At 44.7% G+C, this 22,761-nt stretch overlaps 1 protein-coding gene across 10 annotated transcripts in view; it reads right to left on the bottom strand.

The window, feature by feature from the left end:
• HDAC5 (histone deacetylase 5) overlaps window positions 1-22,761 on the bottom strand; it is a 2,156,790-nt gene that overhangs the window by 992,850 nt on the left and 1,141,179 nt on the right. For all 10 annotated transcript variants that reach the window (XM_069634322.1, XM_069634324.1, XM_069634323.1 and 7 more), the window contains 2 exons: window positions 5,806-5,937; window positions 2,159-2,271 (listed from right to left, as the gene is read on the bottom strand). In XM_069634322.1, the coding sequence (XP_069490423.1) occupies window positions 2,159-2,271; window positions 5,806-5,937 (245 nt within the window). The remainder of the gene's footprint in view (window positions 1-2,158; window positions 2,272-5,805; window positions 5,938-22,761) is intronic.

The raw sequence follows: 22,761 nt of genomic DNA, 5'->3' as shown, positions 1-22,761 counted from the left end.
CCCTTCCGCCATATGTATACAACACAAAAGAAAGGGCATCTGGATTGCCTCAAGGTTACATTTATGTTCTTTTTTGTAAATGTGTTTCTATGCTAGCTCGGTCTTGGGGCCTTAATTTTTTCATTTCGTGACAACTAAATCCACTTAAGGATGGAAGAGGTGCGTTGTGCAGGAATTCCAAACTTCAAGATCTTGATTATGGAGGTTATTCGCTGGACAAACAAAAATATACTATACAGTGTACTCCCTCCATGACAGGTTATTAGGGTCAGTTCCAACTTCTACCCTTCAAATATTTCCATCTGACAGGAAGAATTGGGCACTTGCCTTATACATGTTACCCAGTTTACTAATCTTGGAGTTAAATTGGTCATAGAATTGTGAATTTTTCAGATACATGTGTGGTTATTGAATGTAACTTTTCCAATTTACAAACTTAACGCAAATTAATGAGATTTCTCAACAAAAAAGAATTGTCCTTGTTAACATATGTCTCACCCAGTGTAGATTACTATAATAAGATCTAGCAGGGCTTCGTATCAGGTTACAACGCTTGCCTAAGACTACTTCAAAACACAGCCGGCTATGTACAATTTGCGCTCTGAAAGAATGACCATATATTCGCCACACATTCAGCCTGTTATTGTTCACCAGTGGCAAAGGGTAATGGAATTTAAGGTATTGAGCCTAGTGCACATGTCTTACCATGTCAAAGGACCTTGGCTCCTTGTTGCAAAAATTCAGAAACATGACGATACTCATGCTGTCTGGTCTACACACATGCAATTGATGTTAGTTCCCTGTTTGTGCCATAAATACTTGGGTGGCTGCCTGTTTTCCCATTTCCCCCCCCCCAACGTTGTTCTATAACCCTGTAACTGATAGAATGTATGTCATCCATGATCACCTGGCTTTTTAAAGGTTTTGAAGACCTGGGTGTTTTCTTTCTTTCTTATTCTTTTTAAGTAATGTCTGGTGCATCACCAGCACCATAATGCTTATGGCAAACCATGTTTAAGAACGGTTGCTAGACCAAAGTAACACTAAACTAAATCTGCTAGTTCTTCAGTGAATACCTGTAGAACTCCACAGCAGTTGTCCTTTGATTCCACTTGGCTCCAATGCAGCAGAGGCTCACTAGTGGACTGTGAAAAACAGCTACGAGGGACATGCAACCAGAACACCTTGCAGTAGCAAAGAACCTAGACTGTATCTGGCCTATACTCTCCTTGCAACCACCTCCTCCTCATCATCATCATCATCATCATTGTGACCTTCTACTGCTCAAGCAATCTCGGATCAACTAAGCTAATTTATCAGATTCAAGCATAGCCTTACGCCACAGTTGTGCTGAAAGCAGTCCAACAACAGTTCCATCTGCTAAGGCAACCACTTATCGCATATTAACAATTCAGAGTCTCTACAAAAGGTATCCAACAGCTGTAACCCACTGGTTCACTCCACCTTAATAGGTGAACCAAGACTTCCACCTAAAGATTTGGAACTACAATTACTCCTGCCTTCAAATGTACAAAGCTTATATATGGATGGGTAAATGTGGTAGCAAACATGTTAGCATGTATTGAAAGTGAAACCTGGGTCAATAATAACTGACATCAGGTTTTTATATAGTGCGTCATGTAGGATTCCTCATGCTTTTAAGAAATATAATAAAAAGGTATTCCTCAATTTGATAGAATTGGACGCTACCAAATTCAGGGTCCATGGAAAACACTTGACAACTATTATTTAAACTAACACACTGGATTGTGGGCCTTCCTAGGGTAGTAATTGTGGCCCCTTTGCAACTGGGTGATGATCCTGGGGACAATGATAATCATAGCTCTAGTGTTGTGAACGGCCAATAAAAGGCAAGCGTGTCATGATAAAATAATTGCTTTCAGATTCAGAGTTGCATACTGTGATATCATGAGTTCAGCAACAATTTGAGGCTTGAAGAAAATCTGCACTGACAACAAACTTATTGCCACAGAGAGAAGCATAATGAGGCAGGCAGCATATGAATAGTTACAACCAAAGTAATTTATGATGGATGAGAGTCAAACCATGCACTGTTGGTTGGGTCATCCACTTTCACATGCCTATGACGCTAGACCGCAACAGGTACCACAAAACCCCCCAAAAGAAAACACTTTACCTCGCTGTGTATGTTCGGGACTGAGCCAGTGAATCCATTTTCTGCGATGGTGCAATTGGAACTGTTTGGCGAGCTGGGGCCTGATCCTGGTGCACTGTTACATACCGAAGACACTAGAAAATCAAGCGAGACAGTACATTTCCATATCTAAAGCACCTGCCACTCCAGCAACCAAAAATGACAAGACGTGAAAGCTTGTGACTCATATCCACAAAGGTAACACTATGCTCCTCCTCTATTTTCCATCATTCTCTCTTACTAGTTTGTGGTTTACTGAGCCGTTTCCATGTTTGTTGGACAGGCCACATTTCAGATGTACTAAAACAGTGCTGTCTTCTTCCTTCTCCATTCCCAGATCCCTCTGGCATTTTCATTTGTCTCCCCTTACACCCATTGTTCCTCTTAAAGATAATTTCAATACTTCCCCGATTCATTAATAGCTCATTATTTCTAATTGTAGTAATCTCTGTATTTCTCTAATGTGTGAAATCAATTAACTTTTTTTTAGCTCCTTATTTATATCTGCCCCCAACCTGCATTTACACCTTTATAAGCAATAGAACTCGTGCCTTAAGAAACTCATCCACGTACACAGGCATTTTTTTTTTTCACATTTGTATAGCGCGACCATGAACCCGAAGGCGTGAGGGCACTACAGGACAAAGATAACAAAAAACAAGAAGCATATTCATGAGGCAGGGCTGCACGAGATTATATCAGTGGCATAAAGGTCGTTTAGTGAAACAGGTAGGTCTTTAATCTTTTTTTAAAGGATTCTAAGGAGTCGGTGGATCTTAACTCCAGCGGAAGAGCGTTCCAAGCTCTGGGTCCATTAGAGAAGAAAGCTGAATTGGTTGTTCTGACAGTATGGCACTTTGGTTCAGATAGGAGAAACCAGTTATTTGACCTCAGTGATCTTGTATTAGTTCTTATGGATAATAGCTGTTGTAAATATCCAGGCATCTTCCCAGATCTGCACTTATGTACAATAGTCAGGGTGCGGAATAGAAATCTAGAGGCCACAGGCAACCAGTGAATCTCACGTCTCGCTGGTGTAACATGGTCTCTGTGTTTGAGTTTCATAACGGCTCTAATAGCCCCATTTTGACAGATTTGCAGCCTGTTGCATTCAGATTTATTGATTCCCATAAAAAGGCTAGAACAGTAATCTATTTTTGAGCCTACTATTGCTCTCGCAATTGTTTCTGCATTGTCCTGTGAAATAAGAGGCCTTAAATGTGCTAGAAGTTTAATGTAGTATGCACATGATGAAACAATACTACTGACATGCTGTTTCATAGTCAAGTGTTGGTCGAAAGTCACTCCCAGGGTTGATATAAATGCATACAGGGTAAGTCCATTAGTTAGCAGTTAACGAGGGCCAGATTAGGGGGAAAGCTCTTTAGAAAAAGAGGCGCTTAAGGAGCTCAATAACTATATGCATTTCAAATCACAAGAGAAAGAGGTTAACCAGAAGAATCTATGTGCCTAGTCCTCTCAGCTGCTCCATTGTTCATCCCAGACTCCATTTTGCCCAACCTTAATTAAAGTGCAGGCAGAAGAGATTCCAATTAATTACATTACCCAAAACCAGTGTCAGGCCCAAAATGGGATGTTATTGCAAACATCTAATATCAGGATATACAGAACAAGATTTTAGTTAACGTCTACAGACCCAACCAGTCCACCCATTTTTCTGCATAATGGAACAATGCATAAATTCCAACTTTACCACTACACAAACAGTGCTATTACTTTCCAGTTTGTTTCTGATTCTGCTCCACCAAGTTGCATGGCTTAAGTCCTTGTTCTAACAGAGCATGTTTATTAAAATGTTAATGCATTAACCATGAAGTAGCTGAATGAGTTAATGTATCTAGTCTCTTTACTCCTCTCCTCCTGACCATGCAGATCTATATTGTTTCCAGAACCTTGCAATTCTTTTATGACAGGATTGTGGGAGTGTAATTTGACCTTTACTTTTTACTCCTCCCTTTCCTCTATCCCAAGCTCTTACCGACCTTTATGGCCAGATAGGTGCACAATAAGCCTGTTTTAACTTTTAAAAGGGGTGTTTACGTGTTTGCTATGTGGGTATATTGTCATACTTTTTCACTTCGGTTTGGTCAATTTTCCTCTGGGTGTCTCCCTCTGCCCCCACAACAACCTCCACCCACTCGTCCCTGGGCTCCTAGTCACCCTAGAGTGTTCCTACCATGACTCAAAGCCAACAAAGATTCAATTTATTAAAAAGATCTCAAAAGGAAATATGCTATAAGAAAACAGAAAAAACATACAAGCAAGAATGGGGTTATGTTACTCCCTCGTGTTTGGGTCAGTTAATGGGTGTATAATAGTTTACAAGGGCAAGGTGTGGTAGGGTAATCGGCATCCCTCAAAGCTAAAACCAATTTGGTTATAGGGTGGGGAGGTCTTCACCAGCAGGACAGCGGAAACAAGGGAGGCTAGGCAGGAATTTACAAACAGGATAGAGATACCAGAGTCAAGAGGGGAGTTCACCCAGTGAGGTGGTGCCGACAAATGTTTGGCAAGGATTTCAAGGACACATGAAGAGATTGCAGCCTCCAGAAGGCCAGGGAACCGTGATGCACAAAAGAGCGCCTCATGTAGGCAAATGCACAGTACATTGCGGTTCACAGTGCAGCAGTGTGGAGAGCCCAATAGGAAATTCCACTGGGGCCTGCCTGGTGAGGGAAGGCAACAGAGAGGGGAATGCAGGGGGAGAACGTGTGGAAGAAGGGGGCGCAGAGGGGCGTAGCTAGAAGAGGAATGCACAGAATATCCTCTGCCCCTGAAAACAGGCAGGGTGGGGGGGGGCAATACAAGAATAACCTTGCAGGCAGCCTTTAACTGGGGACCTTCTGCAACAAAATTCTTTTGTGCGTGATGAACAGACCTAGATTCCACATGAACACCAAAGGTTTGGGAAGCTGTTCAGGCAAGCTAGAGGTAGAAATACATGTCAACAATAAGTGCATCATCCCTCTCCCCTGCCAGCACTAGACTGTTGACTTTTTATGTGCTGGAGCACCTGCTCAAAGCAGGCAGTAAACAACCTTTCTGACCTTGCAAGAGAACTTGAAGACAACATTGCCAACCTTACCCCCAGGCCGCATGTCGGACCCATAAACAGCAAGGGGGGAATGGTGGAGGGGGTTGAACTAGTGGATTGGGTGTTGACCATGTGATAGGGAGGATGTAGCGTACACTGTACTGTACACTATCACATGACATGCTCTTAACCAGCAATGTAAAGAGTGCACTAGTAAATAGTCATATGTCCCGAATGCTGGCAAGCAGCTCTCATACCCTCCTTTCTTTAAGATCAAAAGCTCTCGTCACCTGGAGATAAAACATGCCAACAAGAAAAGATAATGGGGTGGGGATAAGACTGAAAGAAACAAGACAAGTCATTCAGTTTGTTCCATATATTTACATTCGAAAAAAGAAAATGTACTTGAAAAATTCCTTTTATTCTATCAGCAGCAGGGATTCCAGTCACCCATGGTTCTTTGCAGCTCAGAAACCTTGATTGCACATGTTTAAAGGGTGCTGTATCTCTAGTACCCCCACCCCACCTTTCCCAGCTGCACAGAGTCTGAATACTTATGTGAACAGGATAGTACCTGAGATCTCAATCGCCCTCTTTTTGAAAGTGCTTATGACAGTCCCATCCTTCCGCCGCAACAATGGGCTGCTTCTTCTCTCCGCCACTTTCTGTTTTAACCTTGAGCGAACTTTTAAATTGGGTTCGGAAGCTAAAGGAGAAAAGAATATAATCTAAATCCAACATGCAAAGACCTTGTGAATACATGCATGAGTATCCCAAAGTCAGGTAACAAACGTCTACATGTGAACCAAGACAGTATATGTCTAAGACAAGTCCAGCCTGACCATGGTAGCACAATTCAGTGCTTGCTGCAGGCTCTCCACAATCAGTGTACTTGTGGTCTCCAAGTGAAGGGGTGCCAAATACAGGAATCGTATTAGAATTAGGAATAGGGCTACTGATTGGAGTTTGGCATTTTCGAAGATACGGCGAGTACTGAAAGCAAAATCGTCTTGGTATGCAAGTATTCTCCAAGCCATGCAGTGATTGATAGGGAATTAATGTCACTTTGAACTGTGCGTGGCTTCACAGTAAACGGCTGCTTCTGACAATAGGTCCAGAGAACAGATTGGATGTGCCCAAATAGGCTAAACAATAAGCATTATCTGAATGGCTGCATACTGGGCTAGCTAAAACAGCTCTGAAACCAATATAAAGCCCATATCCATGATATTGAAACAAATGCATTGACAAATGAATACAAATTTAAAAATGCAGGTACAACCAATTGTGTAGACAAAATTCAACCAAGAGCACTTGTTTATAGTGCACTAGCAAACAACCTATAGTTCTGTTAACTTGCCATCCAACATCCCTACCACAGCTTCATTTGTCATCTGGACGCTATTGTAAAGTACCAAATGACCAGGTCCTTGTAGTATCTTTATTAAGTATAACAGATGACAGCTGCAGCACATCAAACCTCAATGACCTCCAACCTGTAACTGACCAACTCCCCCATTCCATTCCCTCTCAACCTTCCACAGCTTATACACAAACAGTTCCAAATTGAACACATAACATTTAACATTTTTTTACAACACTAAGTGAGAAACTAATAGAAACGAACTATATAAAACATCTCCTTCCCTCGCCAGCCATCTTGGTGGAAATGTGCTTGAAGGAAGCAATGCAAAGAAAAACAACAAAACTAAGATGGATTGTCTTAATAAATAAAAACATAGTTAGAAACATCATTGCAAGGAAAATCGAGTATTCACCCTGTTGCTTGATATAAACTGAAACAAAAGTGCAAGCTGCTTCTACCGTGCCACTCTTTCTTGATTCCAACCTCATCACCATCCAGTCTCAAAGCATTTTCATAATTTCTTTCCACAATTCTTGCATTAGAATATTTTGTCTCACACACGACTTAGCCACCTCCCGACTCTTGCTGATTTGGTCTCTAACGGACCAACATCAGAGCTCACCATTCTTGCCCGACAACCAGCCTGGTGTAAGCAAAGTATTGGGTTTGCATCCCCTAAAGACTTCAAATGGAGACACCATTGTCATGCTGCGTGGAGTCACCCTGTATTGAAAAATCGTATGCATCAAAGCCCTCTGCCAATTCTCATTCCCACTAACAGACATCCTCATACCATCTATTATCATCCTATTGAATCTTTCAACCCAACCATTGCTTTGGGGGTGATATGATACAATATGATTTGATGTGGCATTTATAAAAGCACCTGTACACAAGTGTTTCAAGGTGTGACAAGACAAGCAGGGGGAAAACAAAGGGAAGACAAAATAACAATCTTACTAGGCCTTGTGTCATTCAGATCGCGCAAGTGCAGGGAAGAGGAAAGGGGAGAAGTGCCAGGGGGGAGGGGAAGTGCAGTTAACTCACAAGTGCTGCCAGCGGGTGGCTCATAAGCGCAGAGAGAAGGGACTCTAGGTTTGCAGATACAGACCCTTAAGTGCTGGGGAGACCAGAGGCAGTGCAGGAGTTGGATGAGCGGAGAGCTCGAGAAGGAAGATGTTTTGGAAGAGAAAGATAGAGGTAGAGCGGTCCCAGGCCCCAGAAAGCCTTGCAGACGATGCAGAGGGTCTTGAACTTGATCACTGCAGCCACGGGGAGCCAGTGAAGAGATTTAAAAGCTGGAGAGACACGATCCCTGTGCTTGAGGCCAAGGATAAGTCTTGCAGTCCTGTTCTGGATAAGTTGTAAAGGTCGAAGAGTAGAAGCAGGAAAATTTAGAAAGAAGTTGTTGCAATAGTCCAGCCTAGAGAGGGCCAGCGCTCTAGAGACAGTGACCTTCTGGAGGAAAGGGAGAAAAGGGAAGAATACCTTGGAGAGGGTGCATGTGATAGTTTGACTTCTTAGAGATGTGAGGAGAGAAGGAGAGGGTGGAGTCAAAAATTATACCAAGATTCTTAGCCTCAAAGGAAGGAGCAGGAAGAGGGCCCAGAATGGGCAGCCAGAGTGAGCGAGAGAGTAAAGGAGGGAACGGGTGTCCCAATGAGGTGGATCTCAGTCTTAATGGCATTAAGGCAGAGATCAATGGCGGAACACCATTCCTGAATTGCGGCCAGACAGTCTGGTATAAGAAGAAGCAGAGGTGGCTGAGGGGAACCTGAAAGAGAGCAGAGTGTCATCCGCATAACATTGAAAATAGGAGCAGAAAGTAGCAGTCTGGTGGGAAAGAGGTGACAGGTAGTGGTTGAAGAGCCAGGGAGAGAGGTTAGACTGCTGGGGAACACCACAAGTAGAGAGAGAGAGAGAGAGATAGAAGAGAGGAAAGACCCCAGTTGGACCTGAGAGGGTCGGTCGGAGAGAAAGGAGGTCAACCAGGACAGGGCCTGATCAGTAATAACCAGTTTGTCGCTGAGGCGATTGAGCAGGATGGCATGGTTGACTGTCAAAAGCAGAGGATAGATCGAGCAAAATGAGGACAGAAGGGAGATTAGAGTCAGGATTGGAGATCAAGTCTTCACATGTGTTCAGGAGAGCAGTTTCTGTGCTTCTGGCAGCTCTGAAGCCAGACTGGTGGTCATGAAGGCAACCAACACATTCAGTATGTAGATTAAGCTGGCAGATGACCAGCTTTTTCAAGAGTTTGCCCAGGAAAGGAGTGATGGAGATCAGGCGATAGTTAACCGGAGAGGAAGGATCGCCTGAGGGCTTCTTTAGAAAGTGTTGCACAAGAGTGCTTAAGGGGCTTTGGGGAAGGAAAGTTCCAGTGGCAAAGGAGTGAATGCAGAAATCGGCCAAGGGTATCTAGGTGGTCTTTGATGGCTCTGGATGAGCAGGGGAGAACCTGCGTTGACGAGACTTTCATATATCGGACTTGTCTAGAAACATTGTCAGGGGTGGACAGAGGAAAGATGGAGAAAGGAGGAGGATAGACAGCCTTAACTAGGCCAGGAGTGGTAGAGGAGGAAGAGGAAGAGAGGGTGGACAGGATGTCCTGAGTTTTAGTAGTGAAATGAAAGGCCAAGGCCGTGCATAGGACATGGGAGGGAACAGGAGAGGTAGAGACTGCAGCAGGATTGGACAGTTCCTTGTAGATTTTGAAAGGTTCGGCTGAGTTGTTAGATGCCGCAGAGATGCGGGCTTGGACTGTCCTTTTTGGTTTGATCCCTGTGTTACTCTGAAATTCTCTTGACGTAAACTGGGGACCATTGTCACTCAGTATCTCCTAGGGATAACCTTCCCTCCAAAACACACACTCCAAAACGATCATATTGGCGGATGTCACCTTTCCCAACAAACCCACCTTTGGCCACTTGGACAATAGGATTGGTCACTACAGTGACAGAATTGTCATTTGCACCAGCAAAATTAAGAGGGCCTAAAAAGTCTGAAACAATTGTCTCTCATTGAACCCCTGGTGTGCACAGAACCTCCATAGGCAGTGTTCTCGTCTTTAACACCTTGTCACACTCTGACTACTCTCCACACTCTCGGACGTGCATCTCTAAGAATTCATCCATTTCTGGCCACCAGAAATCTGTCACAATCACAGATTTTGTCCTGGAAATCCCCATATGGCCCTCTCAACCTACATTGAGTACCACTTGGCTCATTCCATCCTGCATCAGTAACCTATGTCTCCTATAGATATACTCTCCTTGAACGCCAAATCGTTCACCCTTTTACATTTTTCTGCATTAACAAGTTACTTCTACCCCTTCCGAAACAACTCTCCTTCCATCTCCCTTTGACCAGCTTTTAACTTCTTGATAAACCTCTTCCACTTCACACGCTGTTGCCCACTTCCTCTCCTTGAGACAACAATCAACCACAAATATATCCTTAATATCACCTGAACCCTCCTCAAGGCCATTCTCATCATCAATAATTGGTTTCCTGGACAAACCATTCGCTAGAGCATTTTATTTTCTTGGCGCATGCTCTACATCAAAATCCAATCGTTGCAACTTAGTGACCCATTTAAGAATTCACCTGGATACAACATCCAAGCCCCTCTTATCAAATATAGCGACCAGCGGCTTGTGATCAGTCCTCAACACAAACGTCCTACCATACAGAAAGACTTCACATTTCATAATAGCCCACAGAACGCTCAACACTTCTGGGTCAATGACCAACTAACGTGACTCCACATCCTTGAGCATCCTTGATGCAACACTACAGTGTGCTCCTTGCCACCCTCCTCTTGCATCAAAACTGCTCCAAAGCCTGAAACGCATCTGTGTACTCAATGGTCTTCGATGCGTCCCTAAAATCCCTCAGAATGGGTGTACACCCGATATCCTTCTTGACCCCTTTAAACTCATTATCGCATTCTTGTGACCATTCAAATTCTACCCCTTTCCTGAGGATTATCCCAAATTGATGGTTTTACTCAACAAAGCATACACAAATGTGCTATGATAGTCTATTAAACCAAGGAAAGACCACACCTCCATTTTATCCGACAGAGTGTATCCCAAATTATCCACCCCAGACTCTCGAAAGTACACTTCAAGTGTCAACATGACCCTTGACTCTCCCAATTCCTTCATAAAAACCTCCTTCAGATGACAGTCATGCTCTGCCTCATCGCTCCCCTAAATCAAGAGACCATCCTGATAAAATGTGATACCTTTGATGTTTCCAAGTATGCCGTGCATGCTTTCTGGAACACACTTGCAGGCGATGCAAGTCCAAAAGGCATCCGTACACACATGCCAATGTGTATTATAAATGCCGTCCAATCCGATGACTCAGGATACAACCTGATTTGATAGTACGCAGACCTAAGATCAAGCAGAGAAAATATCTTCGCTCCTGATCGATCAGTGACCAACTCATCGATCTTAGGAAGCAGAAACCTTTAAGCTACTACATTCTGGTTGACCTCTGTAAGGAACTCATGGTGGCAACAGTAAGGACAGACACAAGTGATCACAGTTCAAGGGTGTTTGTTGAAGCGAGACCTAGGCATTGCCATAGATGATACTAAATGGTCCAAATATTGTCTTCACACTAAATCCATCTTGCTTAATGCCAATTTCCTGTTAATACAATTTAAGATCCTGAATCACCTACATATTACACCACACAAATCTTCAAAATTTAACCCAGCACTGGAAATACACTGCCCCAAATGTAACTCCAACATGCAAACTCTATTCATATGTACTGAAACTGCCCCCGATCAGAGCATTCTGGGAAGAAGTTGCCGAGACAGTTAGCGCCATTGTTGGGCTTTCTACACCAGCAACACCACAGAAGTACCTGCTTGGAGACATTGGCAAGGCGTCAATCAAGATACGCCGCTTTGTAGCTGTTGCAAGTGCGGTCGCCAAGAGGAACATTCTGCAAGTATGGAAAGCTAAATCAGCCGCAAATCAAAGGACCTGGCTGAAGGACTTATTGTACGTCCAAGAGAATGAAGAACAATATGTTTGTTCCGTATCGGCGGTGTGCAGACCTAAGGACATTTGGGCCCCATTACGTGCATACCTATCACATGCTCGAGACAGTGAGGATGAGACCAACTCCTGAATTCTCCAATAACCTGCCCGTTGCGCTGATTGAACATTTCTTAATGTCATTTAAAGACCATGTACTAATACGCTGTCCAACTTGATGATGAAGATTCGGCTGCATGATTGTTGTCCGTAAAAGTTATTGTGCGTGTTATGTAAATCAGGTGGGGGGGAGGGTGGGGGGAACAAGTTCTTTGTTTTTTTTAGGGTACAGTTCTATATGGAGTGAAATATAATGGGCCACAGTTGAACTTATCTATGGTGTGTACGGATAGGCCGCTGGCAGGGTCTATGAGAATACGATATGCAACGTACCATGTACATTTTTTAATGCCCTGCCCACAAACTTACATTATTGATGTCTATTTTGTAATTTTGTACACACCTGTGTTTCCATTGTAATATGCAAGTTATTGTGGCCAAAACTGTCAAAAAGAGGTTTAAAAAAAAAAAGGGTCTTTATTGAACTTCACAGTGGATGAGAAACGCCTAATCTAAAACGTAAATCTAAGATGGGAGAAAGCTACGAGCATAAAATAATAACAAGGCAGTCCTAGTGGCGTCTTGTCAAATAAAAAGGGCCTATACTAAAAAAAACGATTGCCAATCCTTCCCACTAAATTACAAAAAGATTGGGATAATGTTCACAAAATGATAAGTCAGGATGGTATAGCTAGGTCTTCCTTCCCCATGTTTGAAGAAGGGGACAATGCAGAACTCTCGAGCACAGCACACTCCTTGCCCTTGTCAACACGAGATTTACAGTACCGTTCAACTATATAAAAAACCTTGAAAAGCTAAGTCTCCTGCTTGCAAAAGTCTCTTGGCTTAGAAGGCCTTTGGTGCTTCACAATGACAAACAAAAAGTTCTCTCAGTGATCTTGCACCTTGGGCGATTGCACCAAAGGATCTCCATCCGTCGGGTTCGGATTCTTCTCGCAGTTTGAGCCTCCCTCCGCCGGGTTCACTACGGCCTTCTTTAACACAGTTCATGTATTTTAACAAAATTCATGCATTGCTCATTTTCATTAGAAAGCACTGTTTTCCTTCTCCTAGCTTTCTCTCGTCATCCCTCGGTCAGGGTTTACACTTGCCACAATTCACAGTTCACAACCTTATTGGAAAGAAAGGTTCCCTTCCCCTAACTTTCCTTTGGCAACAGGTCCGAGACTTTCGATTGTACCAGGGATTTGACGTAACCCTCTTGTAGGACCACTCTGACGTCTTATGCCACCCTTTCCTAGGGCCTTCTGGTTCTTGTATTTTCAAAACAGGTCCCGTCAGAGCCTTTCTAAAGAGCGCCCATGTGGCGGCGGACCCCTCTGCACCTGAACCTCAACTAGGCTTTCTTTAAAGTTCGAACACACACACACACACACACACACACACACACACACACACACACACACACAAGTTCTTTGTCTTGCAAATTCCTGGCGTTCAAAAATGTTGCTACTTGCAACATTGGGCTCAACACATTTCGGTTTTCCATCAGTCTTCCTCCAACTCACCGGCTGTGCTGAACCCGTTGGCTTCTCTGGAGTCAAGGATAGTACCATGGTAGCCAGCTTGCCTGCATTATCAATGCGGGAGAGCCCCCATGGTCCATTGTCGTCTGCTGCTTCGCACTCCAGCTGCAACTCCCAGTCTTAAAATTTCCCTTTCGGAGGCTTTGCGTGTCTGAGTTGAAAAGGAGACTCCTCCTTCGTGGCCCTTCCAGGTCTCACCGCCTTTTTTTTCTCTGTTTGAACTGCTGTTTTGGTGTAGCTGTCTCCTTGTGCGTTCGGCCTAGCTCGTAGTGTGCTTTTGTGCTCCCCTTTTATCCCTGTGGGGAAGGTAAAGAGCCGTCAGGTGTCTGTGTTTATTGTCAATTGCCTGACTCTGCCTGACCTGTGTGTTGGGACATGTTATGTAAACAGCTCTGTTGTTAAGACTGTTGCCTGTTACAGTGTAAAAATGTTTGTGTGGGAGAGAGGGGTGCAGGGGTAGAGCTTCTAAATAGCCTACAGGGTAGGATGGGGAAAAGGTGTTACAGGGAAGGGGATACAGCATCTTAACCCTCAGTGTCCCACCTCCACTCCCCAAAGACCCCTCGCCCAGGTGATCCTGCCCCACTGGTCCACCCCCAGGAACTGGATCCAATAGCGATGGCAGTGTCCTGGCCACCTGGACTACAGATCTCTGAGGACTAGCAGGTGAGACACCTTCATGTTTCTCACACCTCTCAAATCTATACAAATCCTTGCAGCCCCATTGGCCTTTCTCATGACAACAATGTGACTAACCCATTCAGAGGAATCAGTCTGTTCAATTACTCCCTCACTCAAAATCTTGTTTAACTCTGTTTCAACTTCTCTTCTAAGAGCCAGAGGGACAGTTTGGACTTTTGCCACCACTCAGGTTGCTCTTCCCTCAGCTTTATTTCATGTATAAAGTTTCACGCTCAGAGCGGTTAATACGGTGTATGTTTATTTCCATGAAGACTCTTAGGTCTTAGTGGTGGTCAGCCGACACGTGTTTTGACCTCTGGGGTCTTTATGAAGGCTGATGGTAAATATACACATATCCAGCAATTGTTCAATATGGGTGACAGTTGTGAAATAAGTGACGTGTGTGACAGAGCATGAATCATTTTGTACAAACCTTTGTGCGTACACAGTTTACATTTGCAGTGTAAATTACACGGTAATTGGTGGTACATGATATATACATTTATTATTGTTACATTAGTTTGGTACAGTGACAATGAGGGAGGAAAAAGCGGGGGGAATGGGAACCTAGGCAGGTTAGTTCGGTATACCCTTATGGTTGGAGGATTGGGATCTAGGTATAGTGGTGGTTTGTACCTCTGGTCCAATTAAACTAAACATGACACCTTACACCCATCTCTGGCAGTGGGCCCCACCTAGAACTGCTACACCTCACACACTGTAAATGTAAACTCTGTTCGCACATGTTTGTACAAAATGATTCACACTCTGCCACATCGAACAATTGCTGGATATGTGTACTTTTAACATCAGCCTTGATAAAGACCCCAGAGGTCGAAACACGTGTCGGCTGACCACCACTAAGATTAAGGGCCTGATTCACCAAACATTTTCCTATGGGATTGTGCCATTATAAAACGCTTTTGTGAATCAGGTCCTTGGAGTCTTCACGGAAATAAACATACACTGTATTAACCGCTCTGAGCATGGAACTTAATCCTTTCCAAATATACCAGTGCAAGATAGCCATGTTTCTCACTCCAACCTTAGCTAGAGGTGTGGGCTTCATCTCCACCAACCTGTGACCTTGCATAAATAACTACGAGAGTACCAAGAACTTGGAGCTTAGCGCAGGAGGTTCTGAAACTACTGTCTGCTCCTTTTCTCCCTTATCTCATGTATAAACCTCTTCAATCACCCAAATCTCTCTTGAAACACCTTCAGCACCCATTTTCATATTCCTACTTATTTGATATCTAACCTGGTATTCAGTGTTTCATCTTCCTACTGCCTCAACCTCTCGTGCACTACTAGTGTACACTTGCTACACCGCAGTGGGATCTAATTTTAGTCACAAAGCAGCCCGACAACTCCAAGAAAATGTCCACCAACACTCGTTACAAATACTTTATTCATGGTGCTCTTGACTTGAAATACAAAGTTGGCATGAAGTACACCTATTATTTCAATGGTATGTTCCCCATTCACATTTGCTTTAACATTAGCTTCCTTCAACTTGTTTGGCAATCTCAACAGCCCTATCCAAACTCAGATCCTTCTCTTTCCTAAACTCCTCAAGCACTCAATCATTGGCACATTTAATCATGAGCTGATCTCCAAGATGATGCTCCTAACAGTGTCCAAATTGACACTTAATTGCCAGCTCCCTTAATACTGTTACAAACGCCTCCATAGCCTCCTCTTTCTTCTCGTCTCCGGTGGCGAAATGATACCTCGCAAGAATGTTGTTCTCTTTGACCTCAAATATGTGTCAAGCTTTACAATACTGGTTTCAAAGCTAGTCAAAACTACCCCATTAATGGTGGATCAGGTAATCTCTTCGATATCTCTTGCCCAGTTTGATAGGTCAGAGGGAGGACACAGACCAGTTTTTGCCATTTCTAGAGTCTTTATTCTAATAAAAGAAAAATGCCTTGCTATCCCTACTCTGGGTTTCCCTACCTAACCAAGCTAACTAATATGTTTATCGGTTGTAAAATCCAAAAAGAAACAGTCGGTCATGCATCCAGCTCTAAGCTACTCTGTCCAGGTTGTGTCTGCAGGTGTCAGCAGGGGAAGCAGCGACTATTAAGGTAGGAATGGCCTGGGTGGAAAAACCCTGCCATATAGCAAACATAATGACACTAGAATAGTACTGTGATTGTTAGCCTGTGCCACAATGGAGTAGTACTGTGGTTATTGGCTGTATGTAAACTGCACTGTGAAACCTAGGTGAAACCTAGGGCTCTCTCCCACTATACAGGACTATGAAACCTAGGTGCATTTCTTCCCGTATGTAAACTGCATTGTTAAGCTTAGGCCTCTCTCCCATTATAAAGGACTCTGAAACCTATGTGTGTTTTTCTCCCGTAGGTAAACTGCACTGTGAAACCTAGGCCTCTCTCCCACTATACAGGTATTCCAAATCTAGGTGTGCTTTCCCCCGAACTTTCTCCAGTTTTTTCGCCTGTACCTAAACTGCACTGTGATTTCTAAGCCTCTCTCCTTTCTAAGCCTCTCTCCTACTATACAGGACCCTCATACTCGAGAAGATTTCCATCCTAGGAGTCTGGTACCCCACACCCAAATTGTAACACTCAGTGAAACCTAACCTCATCCGTGCAACTCAGCCAATTCTACCATGCCACACACTGGCCAAAGCAGAGCAGCACGCTGGAGCACCGCTAGGCCCAATGAGACCCACGGCAGACATTCCCTACCCCGCCATCATACAGCCCACCCCTCTACCACTGCACATCTTCAGCATGCAACCCTCACCCCCTCCTTTCCCCTGCCCCACTCGTAGATCCCGCTCTGTGCTATTAAGAGCAGCATGATGGAGAGAGGGATTAGAGAACCTCGCCCCTGGAGGACACAGCAAGACACCTTATATGCCCATCATGCTCCATTCCCGCCAGCAACCACCCACTCACACCTCCCACTCACACCATCGCCAATCAACTACACAACACCCCCAACTCCCACTTCCCCAGCCTTCGTTCAGCAAGAGCAGCTCTAGCCAAAACCCCAAACACCAGAGAACCTCCCACTCTCACCCACACACCCATGACTGCTCATAATGCAAGGAAAGGACGAGACCACAGGCACCTAATGCCTGCCCCTAGCATCGCCCATCTTCCGACAGTTTGCAACCACTGCCACTGCAGTATAGGAGCGAAACCTCACTGCCCACACCTAGCCCAGTCCTACCTCTATTCCGCTCTGCTCCCTATCCCCCATTCCAGTTGGTACTTCATCTCCACACTCCACCTCCCACCTTGTCACTCCCTCCGTACTGCAAGCCCGCACATCAGATCCTGCTGTCCCCCCCCCAACCCTACCCACCCTTTCCCCACAAGGGCATCCCAACAAATATCCTGCACATCAACACCAGGACAGTTTCCAAAAAAAAATCCACATCTATGACCTCATCACGGATGAAAACCCAGACATCCTATTCATCAAGGAGACCTGATGACTACGAACCCCTTGCGCACAAAACGTTCTCCTCTGGCTGCATTCTCACCATCCAGAACAGATCACGAAGGTAAGGGGGGCTTGCAATATTACACAAAGACCACTTCAAGCTAATAACCAAGTACACCTCCACCAGCGCCACAGACTACCAATCCCTCCTTGTAAAACTCCAACTCGCACCTCCTACCTCACACAGCTTCCTATTCATCTACAGACCCCCCCAGCTATACCAAAAACTTTGCAGCCATTTTTGGTCAAGCACTGGCCACCAACCTCATCCTACACTTAACTCTCACCATTTTAGGGAATTTCAAAATATGGTTCGACTCCCAGTCAAACTCTATGGAACAAAGTGGTAATCACCCCAGATCTACAGTTCTCACTCTGCAACTCCCTCCACTCATTTGCCCTCCAGGAAGGACCTCCAGCAATAGAATCCTTCGACCTCTGGCTTACAAATGCTCTCACGCTCCTCACCCCGTCAAAACAAACTTTGCAGAGATCTGGACCAACGCCTAGGTGGTTCACCCCTAATCTCAAACCACTCAAAACTCTCAAACACTGTCTGGAACAGGCTTGGAGAGCCAACCCGTCAGCCCAGAACAAAACCCCCTTAGCAAGGAAAACCAGAATATACAGATCGGAAATCAAAAAAGGCAAGAAATCATTCTATGGGAACTGAATCCAAATTGCCCGCAACCCGAATAAGGAACTAGATAGAATCATAGCAGAATTCAAATCCCCCGCATGCTCGCGCTTTCCCACTCCAAGCTCCCAAGACCTATGCTACACCCTCTTGCTACACTTACACAATGCTGCCAACGAAAGGCACTCCCCCATTGCTAAACTAAAACCTTTACCACCGCCTCCCATTCTCACACAAACCTCTGCCCAAAACCCCGCCCCACAGACATTTTCCTGATTCGTCCTCTCCCATCACACACCAAGAATTCCTCTCACTTGTAGCAGTTAGCCGCCCGCCAGGCTCCCCTGAAGTCCCCTCTCCACCCTCAATGCTAAAAAAAATACTAACCTCCACCTGTGCAGGTAACGTTGCACGCATAATCTTTAATCACTCACTCATATCAGATTCTTTCCCGAAAGCCCTAAAAACATCCTACATCAAACCCATTCTCAGAAAACCGACTCTCGACCCACTCCTCCCCCAAAACTACCGACCTATCTCCAATACCCGTTTCATCGCCAAGCTGATGGACAGCGTGGCATACAAACAGCTTGGTCAATTTGCCGAAGCCAACAACCTCCTAGACCCAGCGCAATCAGGTTTCAGCCCACCAAGGGGAACAGAATCTTCCCTAGACTCCATCTGGGAAGACCTAAAAATAACAGTTTACGCAGACGGCTGTGCGGTTCTCCTCCTGCTAGACCTCTCTTCAGCCTTTGATACCATCCATCACTCCATCCTACTAGACAGACTACAAACACTAGGAATCAAAAGCACAGCCCTTTCTTGGATCTCATCCTTTATATCGAATTGATCGCAAATCATGCACCTCAACCAGTTCACATCCACATCACAACCAGTAAGTAAAGGTGTCTCCCCAAGGAGCATCCACATCACTCCTAATCTTCAAATTCTACATACAACCCATTCCTGCAATCATCCACTCGTACAATCTTACCTGCTACAACTACGCAGGTGATACCCAGATCATCCTCAAAATGCCGAATTCTGAAGGCTCTGGCAGTCCGGACCTGTCATCATGCATCTCCGATATTGACTTGACCACTGGATGATGACCAACCACCTCATCCTCAACCCTGGGAAAACTGAAATCCTAGTCTGCGGGAAAACAGCGCTCTTCCCCCAACCAATCCTGTGGCCTGAAACCACTAGGAAAACACTGCCACCCTCGAACGTGGTAAAAAAACCTTGGATGCATTTTGGACTCTATCCCTCACCCAACACACCACCAGCATATCCAAAACCTGCTTCTAACACCTACAGATTGTCAGGCGGATTTTCCCCTACCTCACCTATTCCCAGCATTTCTCGGCCATCAATTCCATCATCCTGTCCTGCCTAGACTACGCAAACTTTCTTTACCAAGGATCCCCGGCATTCCAACTAAGGAAACTCCAAAGAGTCCAGAACATGGCAGCACGCCTGCTTCTTAACCTGCCCGCCAGAGAACACATCAGCCCTACCCTGAGAGTCCTCCACTGGCGCCCGATTGCTCGACACACCACCTTTAAAGCCATGTCTATCACGCACTGCGCAGTCCACAACACTGGCCCGGAATTCCTCCTAGACAAAATTGTCCCCTACAAACCCTCCTGGGCATATCAGGACCTAGCCAGGCGCCCTGTATTATTACCTGCCCCTACAAACCCTCCAGGAACCTCAGATTTCACACAGCATTTCTTCTAGTGATTCCACCCCACAGTTCCACAAGGCTTGGCGGCTCCTCCTTCTCCGTCCAAGCACCAATCATCTGGCATTCCCTACTGATACACATTTGCAACACTGAAAACCTTCTGAAATTCAGGAAGGCCCTTAAAACCTGGCTTTTCCCAATACTCACCTGATCTATGGCCCCCCGACGCTACACCACTGAAACAAAAGAACTCCCCTGCATCAATCACAACACAGGGGCAGGCAGCTCTCGCAGTGGTCTCACCTGGCACACCACCACCACCACCACCACTGCACAACAACACTCCCAACCAATAGTACTCAAGGTAAGTCAGCAGAATTTGTTGTGGCACACCCTCAACTTCCTCACTGCGCCCACCGCGCAGCAGATCCGTCCACAAGAGAGACCACTAACAATGAAATAATTAGCCCAGGGTAGCCCACACCCATCACTAAGACACACTGCAATATACCCACAGACACCAGGCGCATCCAAGGTCCTTTTTCACTAGAGAGACCACGAATGAGGTGACCATGCTATGCACTCAGAACAGAGATTGCAGCAGCCATACTACTCCGAAGAACACAGTACATAAAACACCTGGAGGCCTCTGATATGTATACCTACACAACATCTGAGGATAGAGGCCGCAGGCACGACCAAGCACCCATGCACCATAGAATTCAGCTAGAGCTATACTTTCCGGTCTAGCAGCGCACATAACCGTACACAATGAAACACCAGACGTACCTCAACACCTCTGCCATTAGCATACAGCAACTACCAACGGAAAGAAATTTGGTATAGCTGGCCACACATCGAATCTCTCAACAATAGCTCTCCATCGCAAACTCCAACAGTGCCCTCCCATGTGCCTGGACCATTGCGCTGCTTAGTCGAGCCTAGCCAGCCACCCACGCCCTAAACCGGCAAAAATGCTCACGCGCATCTCCTAAAACTAAACTTCTAGAACTTTTCCTTGCCACATTGACTACCATCACAGAGGGCGTTCCAACCAGGAAAAAGCACATTGAGGCCATACAAATGGGGAAAGAGCTATATAAATACCCAAATACAATACAAAGACAGAAAGCCAAAAGCACAAGCCCTAAACATAGATAGCCATTCTGGGCTCTACAGTGAACAAATATAACCGTGGGGTAAACATAGGGTTAAGGTGCACAGAATTGCACCGTAACATGAGAAAATAAGGTATAATTGGCACCAGCTTTTGTACCTTATAAGGCTTAACTGGAACATGCACTTAAGTTGAAACAGTGGGGCCTGGGGGTGGGGCGAGGGGGTAAGCTTCTTCTGCACTAGTATACTTAAGGAAGGTAGCAGGAAGTACAAAGAGGAAACTGTCGGGGATAGGGTTCCCCTGCAAAGATAGCCTACTAGACTAACCAGTGCCCCCAAAATGAAATGAGCTGAAAGACACCACTCAGTAAAAAGGTCAGGTTCACACAATCAGTCCAGTAAATATGCTGGGTATACTACTGTAAGATAGTTAAGAGTTTTCTTTTTGCAGCTTTCACAACACAAAGCCACAATGATCCTCTCTGAATAGGCAAACTACACTAGAGTTATGCCTCTACTGAAGGGTTGAAAATCCTGTTTGCATTGACTTTTGTGTAGTCTTAAGGAATAAATCCCTGAAATGTGCATGAAACAGTAAGAAATTGCTAAATTACTTCACTATAACCGAGATGTATGACCATGCCTGAATAACTAGATAACAGCGTTCAAGACCAGCTAATGTTAAAACCCCATATGTTGTAGTGTGTCTGATGTAAACTGACATAACACAACCTATAGATAATCAAACACATATAGTGGAGACTTTGCTTGGTGAAGATTTCATCTTCGTGTGTGAAAATTGTCCCGGGAGGATAGCTCAGCAGCAACGTGCTCGCTTTGGAAACAAGACGACACAAAGCAACACAGGTTAGATCCCCGGGTCCACGCTTAGAGGCCTCTGGGTATTAAGTGCGTTATAAATACGCAACTAAGACATTCCTTTAACAGCACCTCAATGCCCCTGGGCTGTGTGAGCGCTTTAAAAGTACAAATAAATAAAATAAATCAAACGCAAAGGGAAATCTTTATTTCACAGCATAAGTGGTCTGATAAAGAGGTGTGTTGTCCAATACTCGCCATAAAACCTAGGAGTAATGCAACAAACTTGTTTAACTTTGACCATTTGTTACCATCGATGCTGTCTGGGTACATTACTAGCAACAGCTGCCGCCCCTTCATTCAGTGGACTTCATTATGGCACTCAAAACCAAGGCTTTCCTTGGCATGTTTGGAGGCTTGAAGAGTGTGCAGGGGACAGGGACACAAACATGGGGGTGTAGGAGTGCTAGGGGGAGTTTGGGGGGACACAGACACAAATCAAAATAGTCTGCAGATACAGAGCAAATGTGGGTTTCTTCCACTTTTATCTTAAAAGGGGAACATGGTACAGACAGAATTGAATCAGACTAGAACCCCAAACAACCTTCTAACACAAATGCAATCTCAGTGTAACAGATGCCATATTCAGCACTATTTTCTTTAAAGAAAGAATACTACCATGTGCACTGCTTCGCAACAATTGTCAAAAAGCTTCCAGAGAATCACTTGCTTTTTATATAGTTCACAAATCCTTACCTATCACTATTTCTGAAAAATGATGTTTTCTCTTAAATTTTGTGTTTTGTATCGGCTCAAAAATATATCACAAAAACAAATGTAATTAAAACTATACAAACCTCCCAAGAGTCTACGAGTATGAAGTGCAGCTAAAGACTACTGTTGATGTTAAAAGACAACTTGGGAGTAGAAAGACAGTTGGGGGATAGCATCTCCCTAATACCTAAACATTAAGGGCTGTGCACCCTCTTGGCAAAACTGAAGGCTAAATTCTTGACTCGGAGGACATAGCACAGCAGTGCTGTGATGTAGGGAGAAAATACA

The sequence above is a fragment of the Ambystoma mexicanum genome, chromosome 13 (genome assembly GCF_040938575.1).
Source record: "Ambystoma mexicanum isolate Mex_15411 chromosome 13, UKY_AmexF1_1, whole genome shotgun sequence".
Lineage (NCBI taxonomy): Eukaryota > Metazoa > Chordata > Amphibia > Caudata > Ambystomatidae > Ambystoma > Ambystoma mexicanum.
This window is presented reverse-complemented; position numbering and strand designations above follow the sequence as displayed.